Source organism: Myotis lucifugus, unplaced genomic scaffold (genome assembly GCF_000147115.1).
Source record: "Myotis lucifugus unplaced genomic scaffold, Myoluc2.0 scaffold_211, whole genome shotgun sequence".
Lineage (NCBI taxonomy): Eukaryota > Metazoa > Chordata > Mammalia > Chiroptera > Vespertilionidae > Myotis > Myotis lucifugus.
The window spans coordinates 771,391-788,218 of NW_005871259.1; the positions used below are offsets into that span (position 1 = coordinate 771,391).

Here is a 16,828-nt window from a genome sequence, read left to right on the forward strand (position 1 = left end):
CCCCAGGATAGTTTGAGGTGATACGTATTATCTTCCAACCCAAAAACTGCATCAAGGAGACTGCCCGGATTAGCAGACCTGGTTAGAATGCCTGTTGGGTTGTTACTACCCACAGGCCCTTAGGAATCTCACTTCTTGATGCCTCATCTTTAGAAATATCTCCTGCAGCAGAACATTTTACAACTAAGATGCGGAAGCAGCTCATCACTGTTTCTGGGGTGTCTGAAATGTTGAAATGCTTTGCAGGTCACTGCCATAGGTGGGTCTTACCTCTGCAAACTGAGTAAATGCCTCCAAGGCATGTTGTTCTAACAGCCAGTTCCTGTCGGCCAGCAGCAAAGCAAAAATGGAACACAGGTTGGGCACAATTTTGTCCTAAAGAGAGAACCAAGCAGAGTAAATGCAATATGTCTAATGTTGTATTAAAACACATGCTGGACATGTCACTCCTTTGCTCGAGTTTTCCATTTCGCTCGTATAAATCAGGGACCTGACCTTGGCCTGCAAGCCCGCCGCCTCTGTTCATGACATTGATGCATCCTCAGTGTACCAGACAGACTCCCAGGTCAGAGCCTCTCTACCTGCCTTTCCCTGCTCCCTCGGCTTGTCTTAGTGTCACCACTGACTGTACCACCCCACTTAGAGCTGTGCCCCATGTCCACACGCTCTCTTCCCTGCTCTTCACCCCCCCCAACCCCCCCCCCGCCCCAGCACTCACACCATCCCATACACTGCACATGTCACCACTTCTCTGGTCTGCAGTCTCTCAGTGGGGGATTCGTTGGGTTCATTATTGAATCCCCAGTGATTAAAACAGAGCCTGATACACATATACGAACTCGGTAATTTTTTTTTCTTAAATGAATATATGAATCAATCTTATCTAATGGTTTTAAAAGCCTCTCATTTGCTGATGAATCCCCAAAATTTCTTCAGGCCTTAACTTCACTCCTGAAAATATATTTCTAGAAACATACAAGGTAATTTCTGCTAATAAAAACATCTGTTCTATAGGTCCTGGACACATTATGGTCCAAATGCAGACGCATTCTTGGAAAACACTCTAATTCTAGAAAGATTTGGCTACTTTTGCCCACAGAGTTGAAAACAGACTGACAACAGCTATACTTATCTCTTGAAACACAACCTGATGTGATGGCAACAAACGGGGCAGCATCATTTACCTGGGAACAAAGGAGACAGTCCCTTAGAAACTAACCAGGTACATTTTTTGGTTGCAAAGATTTTAATCAACCCGTAATGTCAATTATGGTTTTGCTCCATTTATATCCGTGAGCTCGTCTCTCCCGTGGAGGAGGGAAAAGTCAATTGTCTGGAACTGCTGGGTGGTGACGGCAGCAGCGAGGAAGGTGAGACTGAGGAGGACGATCTCCTTCAACAGAAGTGCACTGCCAGGCCTCACAGGATGATGTCATAAATACGCACCCAATTGTCAACTACATAGACTTCGCAACATATTCAAAACAAACAGGCTCCCTTTCATGGGTATAAAACCAAAAGAATAACTTCAGTAAGTTACCCAACTTCCTCATTATACACTATGTTTTCTTTGCTCAGAAACTTTGTGGGCACAAAGAAAATCTCAGACTATGTTGACGTGTGTGTGTGTGTGTGTGTGTGTGTGTGTGTGTGTGTCAATATATATTTTTCTGAAAAATAAAATGAGTTCTACTTTGATAGTCACTCTCTATTCATAAAACACATTCCCCCCACCCCCAATTTTCATTGTCATCAATACACAGAATTGAAGAAATCAAAAGCCTAAAAATCCCTTAGTCATTCATTCTTGCAGCGTTTTTGTAATAACGAGAACAGAATGAACAGTTTTACCTGGATAGCTGGAGATATGAAAAGTTTTCCTAGAGAAGACACAAAGTCAAGGACTGCCAAGCGAACATGGTCTGGAGGCTCTAATTTCAGAAGTGAGGCCTGCAGAGTTACTACCTAAAGAGGCAAAGACCAAAGAACAGTTATTTTGCACAAACCTCCTCACTATGATTTTGATGGGGGTTTGGGAGGGGAAACAAAGCAAAACCCACAACAGCCAAACACTCCACAAACCCTAAACTTCATGAAGGTGGGATCTGAATAAAACAAATTGAGTCAGTTACTTCAGCATTCTTCCTACCAACCACTGTGTAAAAAAAAAGTTCCTGAAAAAGTATATACCAGTGCTCTTCCTTCAAACCTTTAAAAATTATTTTGTATTTTAAATTCTAGTAAGAGAAGTTCTTTATTATTAGCAGGGGTTGGCAAACTTTCTGTAAAGGACCAGGTGGTTAGTATTTTTAGGCTTTGCAGCAACATGTGTTCCCTGCTGCATACTTTATTGTATTTTATTTTATAAACCTTTAAGAAAGTAAAAATCATCCTTAGCTCTTGTGCTGAAAGCAGGGCAGAATCTAGCCAGGAGATTTGCCAACCCCTGATTTAAGGGAACAATGAGAGAAAGTCTTCTGTAAAACAGAAAATGCCTAAATGAACAATTTACTTAGGTTGAAATTTTAGAACTTGATTTGGATTTTTTTAAAGGTAGGCACAATTATATTAAAATTAGCAGCATTAAATTTTTCATAAAAGAATAATAGAACCTTCAGAATCAACAAATTCAACATGTTGCATTCAGTATAATTTGAGTGAATGGTTTTTACCACATTCTCATTATAATTCAGTAATATGTTACATATACAGAAATTTTAAAATATACCTAATTAGCCCTGGCTTATGTGTCTCAGAGGTTAGAGCGTCTGCCCACGCACTGAAATGTGCCAGGTTCAATACCCGGTCAAGGGCACACACCTGGGTTCGCTCCCAGAGTTGGGAGGCAACCAGTCAATGTGTCTCATATCAATGTTTCTCTCTCCCTGTCCCCTTCTCCCTCCCCTTCCTCCCACTCTCTCTGAAAAGCAATGGAAAAACATCCTCAGGTGAGGATTAACAAAAAATAAAACATACCTAATTAGCAAATATTTAAATTTTTCATGTATATAGCCACTCACCAGAGCTTCCCACGTCTACTGCGTCAGGATATTACCTTCCATCACCCAGCCTCCTGAATAACCAGGGACAGTCCTATTTCATAACAGCTTTTCTTTCTGTTTGTTTCTTGTGTGGCTAAGCACAAGCCAACTCTTGACTTGGGGGATCATTCTGTCCAGTCTGGACTCATTCCAGAGCCTCTAGACCACTTCAGATAAGATGAAGCCTTCTCTCTCGCCGCACTGGCCTAGAACCTCCCAAATGGGGCATAACTGAGCAACACCCCAGGCTCCCCCGACAGTAACCCCAGTTCTGCCTGTCCCAGACATGCATGCTGGGGTCAGAGAAAACTCAGCAGTCTTCCTTCAAAACCATCTTATTTCCTCGAAGAAACAGGATTAGCCTTCATCCATGCTGGTTACAGTCCTCGCTCCCGGGGCTGTGAAATGCCTTTGAAAGTGCTGGGAATGCAGGTCCCACACTCTGACTCAACCACAGGGATTTTCTGAGCAGTTAACAGTAACAGGAAAGTTTTGCCTCTCCCCAATCAAGGAGATAAGGACGACAGATAAAGTCTGGATTAACAGCCCAACAGACTAACAATCCACCACTAGAAGGAAGAAAGAAGCAATGAGGCGACATCCCTGGACAAGCAATTTGTAGCTGCTATGTGCAACTCCACAAGAAAGGTAACAAGCAAACTGCGCAAGAAATCATTAAAAAGGACAGTTTCTAGAAAGTTATTTTAAGTCACCCCAGTTTAACAACTTCCTCAACAAAGTATCCACTTGCTCACTATTCTTACCTGACTGATCAGCTGAGAATCTAGAGTTTGAATGAAAAATCCCAACAGTGGAAATAAAAGGCTGAGTGTCCGTTGAACATAAGGTTGACCTGTTACCTTAAATAAGAAACAAAATAATCTTGTTGAAAATGTTCAATAACATGTGAATAGCAGCCTTTTAATCAGCATTTACTCTATATCTAGGTTCTTTCTGTTTATCACCTCACTTATGCCTTACAGATCTCTGAGGCAGGTACTCCCCTCAGCTTACTAAGAACGGGGGCAGGTCACACCATCTGCTCACGGCCATGTCGCTAGTAAAAAGCAGAGACACGATGCAAACCCAGATCTAATTACTTCTGTCTGCCTCTGTACTTGGATATCCTGAGTCTTAAAATTCCACTCCTCTCTCCATAACTGTCTGTCATGATATTGTAAGCTATGTCACCGGCAGAGAGGTTAAATAACCTGCTGAACTCAAGTTTTTGGTCATACATAGATTTATTCAATTTTAGAAAACAGGTCTTTTATGAATATTTATTGAATGATTTGTGAGGACTGGGGGGAAGCACTTGTTTAAGCGAAAATATGCAGACGGGAAATGTGGCCACACAAACTTTATGTTGAACCACCTGCAAAACCATGTCTATTATTTCCCACAAGTGCGACTGTTGCCTTCTGCTTTCACAGGCGGGACGGCCAAAGGTCAACATTTATTTCTACTCAAAGAAATCAAATGTCATATTTAGATTTTTAAATCCTATTTTCAAACTGCAATAACGTGTGGGACACATACACTATTTCCAGCCCACTCATCGCTAGGCTTTGTCTTTGCTGGGTCATCCATCTACTTGCCCTTCTACCTTTAAGCCCAAAAGATATTATTAAAGAACCGAGAATCACAAAACAGGCTAAACTAACCCAAGAGAGAAGAGAAATAACAGGGTAAGAAATTTAAAAAAATTGGGTCCAACTGGTCCTGAAACTGTTAGCTGGACTGTCACCATCTTGACTAGGTTCTGGCTTTACTAATCTAATTCAATCGTACAAGTAAGTTGTAATCACAAGCTTTACCCAGCACCTAAAGAAATGAGATCCCTTTTACTCTACAGGGAAATTTCAATACTATTCTCTTCTGTCGATACATTATTTTTTCTTCAGGGAAATCATCAGTTGTGTTCCTTACCAGATTAGTGTTTAGAAAAGCCCAAAGCTGACTTCCGGCTTCCATAACTGCAGTTTGTTGTCCAATATCCAGAGCTTCGCTCGCAGAATTATTCACAGCAAGCAAAGCAGACAGCGCCGTGTTCTACGGAGAGACAGGAAAAGGACCCGAGTTGAGACACCAGCCTCACGGAGCTGAGGCCAATTACCTAGAGGTTATGAGTTACTCATAATTCTTCATAAAAATCCATGTGCAATTATATTCCTAAGACCCAAAGCCATCTTTTCAGCTATTTCTTTAATATATTTTAATAAAACTAATTTTCCTTAACATAGAAACATTAGCTTCATTTTTTAAAATAAACCTTTTTCCTTTTAGGTTAAAAACTTAGTAAGAAAATAAAAAGAACATTTTATCTTAATAAGTTTGATACAAATAGTCAGTATGGCCAAGCTAATTTATAATAGTCATCAATTTAGACCTGGTCAGTGTATTTCAGCTGGTTGGAGCATCGTCCTGTACACTGAAAGGTTGCGGATTCAATCCCCAGTCAGGGAATGCACGGAAAACTGACAGACGTTTCTCTCTCACATCAATGTTTCTCTCTCTCTAAAAGTCAATAAACTAATCTTTTTTAAAAAATGTAAGTAGTAGTAGTACACTATCTAGAATCACAGACTAAAAACAACCTTTTCTTGATTCACTCTTAGTTACATATCCCATCTTAGCCCCTTAGGTGTGGGCTTGGTTGGGATGTGAAGTGAAGGCCATGAGAATGGAACGACAGTAACAATGCCTTTCACCCATTATATGTCAACAACCCCTTAATTTTATGTAATTACCATACTGCTCTTTATTTACAATTTACCCATTTCTTTTTATAAATAAACAGGTTAAGTAACCTGCTGAACTAGTTTTTGGTCATACATAAAAGATTTATTCAATTTTAGAAAATAGGTGCTTTTATTTTACCCAATACAAAATATTTTTTGTCTTTACTATAGAAATTAGTTGCCCAATAAATGCAAAACGTGAACCACTTAGCCTACTCCTAACTAGGTATTTAAGAGTTCTGCCAAATAAAGGCACATAAATACGTTTATTTCCTTTAGATACATGCAAATGTCATTATGATAATTGTGGTCAAGTGCCATTAAATAGAGCGTATTAGAACATTTACACTCAGAAATGAAATATAAACCCCTCAGAAATCCTGAACTTACCAGTCCCCAACCTTTTGAAGGCCCTGTCCCCATCCTTGCTTGATTTTCTTCATCTTATCACAAACTGATAATCATACTTACCAGTTATTTTACTACCTTGCTAAGCTAGAATGTAAGTCCATGAGAGGAGGAATTCTTGTTCTGTTCCCTGAGATACCCAATGCCTAGAACAAAGCTTGGCACACAAGAGCACTCAAAATAGGTTTGAGTAAATGAATGAGCAAATGAACACTAAACTGGAAAATTCAACTCCATGTATTATAATCCATTTTTCAAAATTGTAATTATTACTTCTTACAGATGAACTTCTTTTTTATTGCATTATTTTAAGAGGGAGCATTCTAAATAGAAAGGTACATAAAGGCTCAGAATAGGTATACATAATATAGGGGTTGTATCCTGTCAAACAGAAGGACCTAGAGCTGTGTCAGCAAAAATACTAGATAAAGAAATTTCGTAATGTGAACATTGGTTCAGTATGTCTTGAGCTTCAGACACTCACCCTCCATATAATTTATAATTTACATCATTTAAGACAGGATGTTTCCCAGAGCCTTTCACAGAACGTAGAAATCTGAAAATCTCACAAGTTTCTAACCTGAGGGCCGAGACTGGTCCATCTTATGACAACCCACCCATTCCTAAAACGGTGCTCACCAACCACTACTGAAAAATCAAATCAATCAAACTGATTACTTGCCAGCCACTCGAGTTCCCCCACAGTGCGACTGCCACCGAGCCACCTCCTGGTCTGTGCAGCGCCTACTCTGACAACCTCATGCGCAGTTTGCTTCCTTAGCTCAGCGGGGAAAGCCTGGAAAGAAATATGTTGCCACAGAGGCAGATTTTCCGCTTCTTTTGGGGCAAATTTCTGGATAAACTCCACCTGAAATAAATTGTTACAGAAACAGGAGTAATTTAATATATTATTTAATATATTTTAAAAGCTTTTAATTAAGCAGTGTTATCACAAGGTACCAGATTCAAGGTTAACTGAAATGAACACTTATTATTTTTGTTGTTGCATTTGTCTCCCTCAGGAACATTATGAAAATGCACTGAGAATGTAAAAGAATATATTTCCTTAATAGTCAGGTCAGCTATTTTATAAGCTCCTACCCAGTAAGCCTACTATTTTTTTTCAAATATATTTTTATTGATTTCAGAGAGGAAGGGAGAGAGAGAGAAAGAAATATCAATGATGAGAGAGAATCATTGACCGGCTGCCTCCTGCACTAGGGATGGAGCCTGCAACCCGGGCATTGCCCTTGACCAGAACTGAACCTGGGACCCTTCAGCCCGCAGGCCAACGCTCTACCCACTGAGCCAAACCAGCTAGGGCAAGCCTACTATTTTCCTACGAATTCATACTATCATCACCTTATACAGTTAAGTCAGAAGTAATATTCCCAACACAGCAACAGGAACTTAAAGAAGCAAAGGTCGTAGAGTCAGTTTTCCAGTGGGAACTGGCTCTGCTCTACTTGAGACAACGCAGGACTAGCTTGACATTTGTTATGGGTGTTTGGGAAGTTAATTTCTGAATCACTGTTTCTTCATCTGTATCCCTTGTACAAGGCTGACATGAGGACCAAAACAGTTTGAGTGCCTGATATAAAGCCCAGTCCACATTACAGTCTCCAAAAATGTCTGTACCCTCCCTCCTTCCTCTAGAGGAGTAGCCATGTCTTAGGAAAAAGAGCTGAACAGGGCAGAAGTGACACTTGGTATATGCTCACTTCAAACCTCACAGCTGCCATCAGAATAAGCCTCAGTATCTCAATTTCAGGACTAATGAACACTCCCAAGGACTTGAAGAACAGGGATTCAAATTCAGATTTGTCCTTTAATTGTTAACTTTTTTTTTTTTGCTAATCCTCACCCGAGGATATTTTCTCCATTGGTTTTTAGAGTGGAAGGGAGGGGTAAAGACAGAGAGAAACATCCAGGTGAGAAACACATCGATTGGTTGCCTCCGGAATGAGCACAAAATGTGCCAGGCATGGAGCCTACAAACAAGGTATGTGCCCTTGACCCAAATCAAACCTGGGACCCTTCAGTCCACAGGCCAATGTTCTACCCACTGAGCAAAACTGGCTAGGGCTATCTTTTAATTGTAAATTTTAGCATAGTAACTTGCTCATAGCAGAAAATCAATATTTGATAACTGAAGGAAAAAATTAAAAACCCCTCACTGACCCATAACATATATCTGATAGCCTCAATTATTGGGGAAAACTTAGAAAATGGAGATGAAAGATGTCTAAAATTAGTTTATCTCCTTTATTTATAACAAAGCTTCTAGACCTCACTTAGAGCTAATTTGTTGTGAGTTGTATTATTCTAAAAGTTAAAATTTCACAACAACCCTGGAAACGAATACTTTCATTCCTATTTTCTATGTGAGAAACTGAGGTTAAGAGGACCTTTTCCCTCCCTCCATGAAGAGCAATGTACCGAGAACCTAGGACAAGGCCTCTGACAGGAGAGTGAGAAGAAGATTCAAGGGACCTGAGCAGACCACTAGGCTAGAGCTGGGAGGAAGGACAGCGAGGGCCCAGCCAGCCTCTCTAGGGCAGGAAAGAAGACTGCGGACTCGGGCCAAATCCTCTAGAGCAGTGGTTCTCAACCTTCTGGCCCTTTAAATACAGTTCCTCATGTTGTGACCCAACCATAAAATTATTTTCGTTGCTACTTCATAACTATAATGTTGCTTCTGTTATGAATCATAATGTAAATATCTGATATGCAGGATGGTCTTAGGCGACCCCTGTGAAAGGGTCGTTCGACCGCCAAAGGGGTCGCGACCCACAGGTTGAGAACCGCTGCTCTAGTGAGAGTAACTCCCAGCGTTTCCTGAGCACCCCTCCAGCGCTAGTGTCTTACAGATATTACTAAGTCCTTACAAAACTTTTCACAACTAGTTATACATATCCACCACTGTGTAGACAGGGAAACTGAGGTTCAGAAAGGGTGACCTGTCCACGGTCACACTAAACCAGGATTCAAACAGAGGCCTGTAACCCTTTCGCTAACCTAGTGGTTCCCAAGCGTGCGTCCCTGTCAGATTCATATAGGAATTTAACAACAGTAACAAAAACAAATTACTAAGCCTCACTTCAGAGCCACCACTCCATACCCAGATGAAGGTCCGGGAACCTGTTCTGTTGTTGTTGTTTTTTCCTTTCTTTATTGATTAAGGTATTACATGTGTCCTTATCCCCCCATTGCCCGCCCCCTCAGGCCCTCACCCCCTGGGTGTCCACTGGTTATGCTTATATGCATGCATACAAGTCCTTTGACTGACCTCTCCCCGGAACCCCCACTCTCCCCTACCTTCCTTAGGCCTCCCAAGTGGCAGTCAGAGGGACTGCCCGAGGCCACCAGGCCCTGTAACTGCAGAGCCTCCTCCATCACAGCTTGTTTCCTCACAACCTCAACAGCTACGGCCATCCTACTTTCGATTTCCCCTGCATGTTAAACTCATTTACTGGAAAAAAAAAAGATATCACTAAGGGCATAAATAATATTCTAGCTCTTCAAATTAGTTACAGAGGCAGGAGACATAGAACCATTTCAAGTATCTTAAATGCACAAGAAACAAGAGGGAAGATGTTTCAGGAAGAGAGAATTAGAACTATTATCTAACTTGCAGCAAAGGCACTAACAAACTTAAGTCAGGCTCCTCTGAGCCTTCCTATGACTAGCCTTCGACCCTGGGCTGTCCCCCATGCTGGGCCTGCATCATCCAGTGCCAGCAGGAATCCTGCCGTCAGTTTGGAAAGAATCTCTCCCCCTTGCTATCTGAGCACCTGGTCTGTGTTCAGCAAGAATCTTGTCAAGTCAGTTTAGCAAAAATCACCCCGCCCCGATGTTTCATCTACTAATTCTGACGTCCACTTGCTCCCTGACTCTGAGCCTCACCTGTCTGTGCGGAATTCAGAACTGAGCCAGCTGCACCCTGAGGTCTCTTTCTCCCATCGTGGCAGTTCCTGAGTAAAATCTGCATTTACCACTTTAACTACTGTGTAGCTCTGGTTTTTCTTTAACATCAAAATCTAAACTCATCTAAAAGCAATAAGCAAAGATACATTAAAAAGTGTGTTCTTATTGCCCTGGCTGGTGCTGCTAAGTGGTTAGAGCATCAGCCCATGCACCAAAGGGTCATGAATTTGATTCCTGGTCAAGGGCACACACTTGGGTTGCAGGTTCAATCCCCAGCCCCAGTCAGGAAAGCGACCAATCCATTTGTGTCTCTCACATCGATGTTTCTTTTCTCTCTCTCCTCTTCCCTCCCTTCCACTCTCTCTAAAAATCAATGGGGAAAAATATCCTTGGGTGAAGACTATTAAAAAAAATTTTGTTATGCCAACATTTAAACATAGTATAAATGGGGGGAGGAAAAAGTTTTAAAAAGAGTCTGAACCCAATCCTCAGCAGTTGCTCAAAGACGTGACAACGAGGACATTCTTGCCTGGTGGGGTGGGGCCATGAAGAAGAAGAGACGCCGCAGTAGTATGGACAGGTTGGTGAGCTGATGGCATTCTCCAGGGCAGGACTTTATCTGGGAAAAGACAGGAGATTGACTGGCCTAAAATCTTATCTTTTATAAGCTTTTATATGCCAACTGTTAACAGTAGCTCTTTCTGGGAGATAAGATTATAGGTAATTTTAAATTTTTTTCCCATGAACGCAGATTTTTATACTGAAAGAAGTATTTTGATGTTATATTTAAAACACCACTTTGGAATCTTGGTTTCAACTTATCATTTGATGACAACCTCCTACTCAAAAACAATTCATGGAATGTTTTCAGATCTAAGCACAACAGTGCAGAGGTGGGTATAATTCTGTAAGATGGAACCATAATTAAAAGATTTATAAACTCAATTTTCTGGAAATCAATTCCTTGCATAATATACTAAGGCCAGGAGCAAAATAAATAAATAACGAATAGGTCATGACCATCTCAATAGAATGTATCAAACATCTCAGAATTAAAAGTAAAAAAGGTCAATGTGAAAAGATTAAATCATCACTAAATCATTCTTTATTTGTACCCACCCACAAAGCATTACTTCTTTTCCCAAAAGGCATTAATCACTATCACATTTAGTCCCTCTTGACTAAAAGAGATACAACAATTCAAGAGTTAGCTTGTCTAAGTCATATTAGAGAGAGGGAGAGAGAACTCTTGGTCATCAACATTAAACTCTTCTCTCCTGATTTTCTATTTTGCATTCAATTTTAAATTAATTCTCAACCTAGTCTTTATTTCTCAGAACAATTAAGAGAACTCAAATAAAATTTTGAAAATATGAGACAATTTCCCCAGTTTTACAGTGTTTCTAGTCTATCTCTCTCAACAGCATCAACAAACTGTCAAAATAATTTAGCTGCCATGTATTTCTCCGTTCAATATTCACTTTCTTTAGATTAGCATATCTCCAAAGGAACTTCATGGGCAGTGGTTGCATTAGGCCTGCAATTCTACTCACCAGGTGAGCCACTAAGGTGACATGGTGCGCACAGAGCTCAGCAGTCCCATATCTGCAATGTACATAAAGGAGTGAGTCTTTATACAATTACCGAGAAAAGCAAGGAGACGAACTTCCATAAAGCACCAACTATCCTAAACCGCAGTTATTCCCAGGATCAAGGAATATCACGACATTCAAAGCCACCTAAGCACTAGTCGTCTATGACTTCAAACATAGAAAGGAGAGAGGAACCCGGTTCCTGAGTGCTGTGATAAGAAACCAGAATTACTGAGACAGAACTTTTCTATAAACGTACAAATCTAAAATAATTTACTGTTGGTCACGACTATAAACCAACCCCAAAACAAAGCAGCATGCTGTACCGAGCAAGGAAGCACCAGGCGTCCATGGCTAACAAGGAGGAGATCATGTTAGCACTGAGCACTGCACTCAGCAGAGCGGCATCCTGCGGAGAAACACAGTCCAGGGTAAGTCACCACTCATGTTACACTTCTCAAATGAAACAAAACCCTCACAACACACACAGCAACAGATCTCAAGGGAGAGGCTCTATTTCCTAGAATCTGAAGGAGCCCATGCTGTCTGCCCGTCTTCAGCACCTATCATATCGAACATTGTGCTGGGCTATAGGGATTCAAAACTGGTTTTAATTGTGGTAACTCAATCTCTGGGATCCACCAGAATTCTCTGAGTAGCTGAAATCATTAAAACAACATAGTAACATATAAGCCTATACTTTTGTTTCTGCCTTTAACCATCCATATACAGTATTAAATATGGCTGAACTACCCACTGTATAATATCTTAAATGATACGGATACTTAATTTCTAAAAAATTTTCCCAAGAATTTCAACATCTTTTCTAATCTAATTCCACTTAAAAAAAATCTTTATCATACCAAAGATCTACAGAAGACTTAGTGCTGCATACAACTCTTTATACTTCTTTTCTTTATGAAACTGAGGCAGATAAAATCCACCTTGCAGTCTTTCTATACCTTCCCACCCAAAAATGTTTCCTCAAATGTTTTAGGATACTACATCTGAATACTGTTGGGCTCTAGGATTACATTTTCTAGGACACAACTGAGTTAAAGAATAAAATGTGTAAGCTGAGAAAACAACAGTCAATAAGAACATACATTAATTATTCCCACTTTTTTCTGTATATAAATCACAGTTTCAGTGAAACAAAAAATGCAAAAGAGCAACCTTGGCTTAGCCAACAAGTAACAAACTTACCAGTTCTGGAAACAGCGAGGGATGAAAGGCAGTAATGAATGCACACAGATGAACACAGACATGCTGATACAAGGGGACAGCAACCTCCACGTGCCCTTTACCCTTCACTCCCTGTAAATGGACAGGTAGAGAGAGTTCACCAGAACACTGCTCAAAACTGCAGAAAATGGCTTTGAGTAGAGATACCCTGCAGGGAAATTGAGAATATGGAACCCAACATTATTAACATTTAATAATTAGTAGGTATAATAATATAACATATCATGGGTTGTTTTAGCAAAGCAAAATGTCTCAGGTATACATTTCCAATGTGTGAACACGTATAATAAAAACAAAATACAGTCACTATTAGAGAAAGTCCTTAAAGGATAAGAATTTGCCTGGACATTTTGTATCACTGACTTAAGTGTTTATCACATAACTAAACTATTCAAAGCCAAAATTCATGAAGAAACTTTATTTTTAAATAGCTAGATAGCATATATAAACTAGAATATTACTGTTCAGACAGGGAGAGGGCATTTTATGATTGAAATGGTTTAGGAAATCTTTGTAGAGGACTTAAATAACAAATTAAAAATACAAAAAGATATAAATAGGTAAAGACAACAAAAGCATGAGTACAAGGTAAACATGAATGACAAACAGGTCTGACAGAAAACAAGCAAAAGGATGAAGAGCAAAAGTAGAAATTGGCAACAGAATGGGATGACCTTTCAACCCAAAGCTGAGAAGTCTGACACATCAGCTTTAGTTTTGAGCATGGAATTTTGGGTTTGAAAACAGGGAGCTCAGAGCTGGGGTTTAGGGAGACTGACGAGGCAGCAGTACAAAGAATGGACTAAAAGCGGGTGAAAAATCCAAGAACAGCAATAATCCAAGGGCGGAGGATGGATACAAGTGAAAATTCCCAAGAGGTAATGTACAGTGTCCAGGAGTCTCTTCATCAGAGCTCATTGGCATGTTACTAATTACATCGCACCCATTACACTCAATGTTCATAACACTACTAGGCAATACCTTCTAAAACACTGAACAAAATTAAAATAACTTTAGTATCTATAGATTCATATATTTTATATGTGTATTTTTATAAAGTAGCAACATATGAATGAGGTCTACAGTAATTATTAACTAGAATATCTGACACAACAAAAAACGTAATTTCAAGATCTTTCCACGCGAGAGGGCATGCTAAACCCTCGTAACATGACAGGGTCGAAACAGCACATCTGCTACCTGGACGCAGCTCCTGAGACCCGGCTCTCGGTGCACCACAGGGTCTGCACGTCCAGGGGCTGAGAGGGCAGCTTATCCATGATGACAACCAGCAGGAGACACTGCGGGAACTGTAGTTCGCATGGCAGCTCTTATAGCAATAAAAACGCATTCATCGTGTTACAACAAATTGGTAAAAACATATTCATTCTACATCTTTTCAGCAGAAACCTGATGTGATATGTAAAGAAATTAGAGGCATAATTTCTTTAAATGAGAAATATGTTCCAAGAAGAAAAAAGAGAAATTTTAAATAAAGTTTGAAACTTAAAAAGATGATTACATAAGGGAAGGGAAGGCTGTCTCTAACATGTCATCTATTTAATAAAAGCCCAGCAACCATATTGGCAGAACTAGAATGACCACTCAACCAGTCATTATGAGGTGCACTGACCACCTCTCGGTCCTTTTCCCCGGCCAGAAGGCTCCGATCGCCAATGGTGATCGGGGACCCAGGGTGGGTGGTGGGGGATGCGGGCGGTGCCAGGCCAAGGCTCCCGCGCCGCCAGTGGCCCCACACACAGAGGGCAACCTGCAGTGATCAGGCAGGAACAGTTGACTTCTCGGTCCCTCCCCCGGCCATCAGGCTCCCATCACCGGATGGGGAACCAAGGTGGTTGGCGGCAGGGGGCGGGGCCGGCTGCCAGCAGCTGGGGAAGATGGCCCTGATCGCAGGCTGTCTAGGGACCATACCCGCACACAATTTCATGCGCCGGGCCTCTAGTAATTAGTAAGAGCCGTTTTAACATTAATTCTGTTTTGAAGCTTTACCTAATTTACTGTCCAAAACCACGTTCATGAAAGGCTGGAAGGTGAGAAGCTGAGTGATGAGTGGATCCAGGGTAATTAGGAAAGTGCCCTCTATCTCCTCCTGCTGGGCTTGAGAAATCCCAGCAGCATACAGGCTGGGAGGAAACTTGCTGGAAAGGGAGGGAAACAGGTATTAACAGCTACCTTCTAATTTCAGGAAAAGGTAAATACTGCAAACTGATGTTCTAGCAGTGAAAATATATAAAAAATAAGTAGCATGCGTTTTATTAAACAAAATTCAGACTACAGAAATGACACCATAACTATGAAGAACCTCAGAACTAAATAACAAGGCTCTAACAAGAAACGTAGAATCTTAGTGAAATCTTTGTTTTCATTTTAATACCCATTTTGACAATGATGTCTTTTAAAAATACTGCAAAAATATGAATTTAAATAACTAGTAAAAACATATGTAAAAAGATTTCTGATAAATTCTGGCATAACCACTTCTATTAAACATTGTTTTAAAATAGATGGAATGCTGAATATACTATGAATGCTCAAGTTTCTCAGGAGCAAGAGCTTTACAATAACTAAACTGGATGAAGATATGTATTCAGTATTTTTTGCCACATTATTTTAATTGTGGCACACTTAAAATGTGGGAACACCCTGTCCTACAGGGGATAAATAACATTTAAAAGGGTGCACTTAAGCCCTGGTCGGGTGGGTGGAACATTGGTTGGAACGTTGTCCCATACACCAAAAGGTTACAAGTTTGATTTCCGCTCAGGGCACATATGGAAGGCAACTGATTGATGTTCTCTCTCTCATCAATGTATCTGTCTGTCTCTCTTCTCCTCTAAAATCAATAAGCATATCCTCGGTGAGGATTAAAAAAAATAAAAGGATGGGCTTAAGATAACATCGGGGTCTCTGTCGTATGATGGAAAAAGCACCCGTCTGTCAGTGACTTCGGATCATTCATTTGCCCTCCCTGAGCCTCTCAGTTTCTTCACTTGTGACGCTGATCTGCAGTTGTGAGGATTAAATTATAAGGTGAAAGACATATAAATAAAAGGTAATGAAACTCCATAGACATGAACTACAGCTACTGAGCATCAAAGTGTTTGCATTTCAATCAAATAATGTATTTTCAATTTATTTATTTGACAAACCTTTACTAAATGCCTATGGATACATGCCACGCACTATTACAGGATATAGCAGTAAACAAAATACACAAAATCACTGCCTTTATGGAGGGTCCATTCTAATGAAGGGAGGCAGTTAACCAACAAGGGAGCAAGCAAGTTCATAGCATAAGCAGGGGGAATAAGTGCTATGAAGAAAACACAAGGTATGGTGGACAGGAAGCTCTACTGAATTCTATTTGAATATTGAGTCATTTGAGGGTCTGCACAGAAGTCAAATGATCTAATTTATGTTTTGTCACTCGCTCTGGCTACTGTACGGAGAACAGCCTAGAGCAGTGGTTCTCAACCTGTGAGTCGCGACCCCTTTGGGGTCAAACGACCCTTTCATAGGGGTCGCCTAAGACCATCGGAAAACACATATATAATTACATATTGTTTTTGTGATTAATCACTATGCTTTAATTATGTTCAATTTGTAACAATGAAAATACATCCTGCATATCAGATATTTACATTACGATTCATAACAGTAGCAACATTACAGTTATGAAGTACCAACGAAATTATTTTATGGTTGGGGGTCACCACAACATGAAGGAACTGTATGATAAGGGTCCGCCATGAGGGGAGGTTGAAAAACACTTGTCCTAGATGAGATGAGGGTGGGAAATAAATAGTGGGGCTGAATGGCTCCTTTGCAAAAGATCAAGGGAAAGAAAATAATA

At 40.4% G+C, this 16,828-nt stretch overlaps 1 protein-coding gene across 1 annotated transcript in view; it reads right to left on the reverse strand.

The window, feature by feature from the left end:
- Positions 1-16,828, reverse strand: part of CUNH1orf112 (chromosome unknown C1orf112 homolog) — a 39,195-nt gene that overhangs the window by 2,346 nt on the left and 20,021 nt on the right. Inside the window, exons 11-21 of the mRNA XM_023761648.1 lie at positions 14,965-15,113; positions 14,155-14,284; positions 12,916-13,102; positions 12,036-12,118; positions 11,671-11,722; positions 10,647-10,736; positions 6,873-7,058; positions 4,971-5,093; positions 3,806-3,901; positions 1,852-1,965; positions 271-375 (exon numbers count right to left, since the gene is read on the reverse strand). Of these exons, the coding sequence (XP_023617416.1) occupies positions 271-375; positions 1,852-1,965; positions 3,806-3,901; positions 4,971-5,093; positions 6,873-7,058; positions 10,647-10,736; positions 11,671-11,722; positions 12,036-12,118; positions 12,916-13,102; positions 14,155-14,284; positions 14,965-15,113 (1,315 nt within the window). The remainder of the gene's footprint in view (positions 1-270; positions 376-1,851; positions 1,966-3,805; positions 3,902-4,970; positions 5,094-6,872; positions 7,059-10,646; positions 10,737-11,670; positions 11,723-12,035; positions 12,119-12,915; positions 13,103-14,154; positions 14,285-14,964; positions 15,114-16,828) is intronic.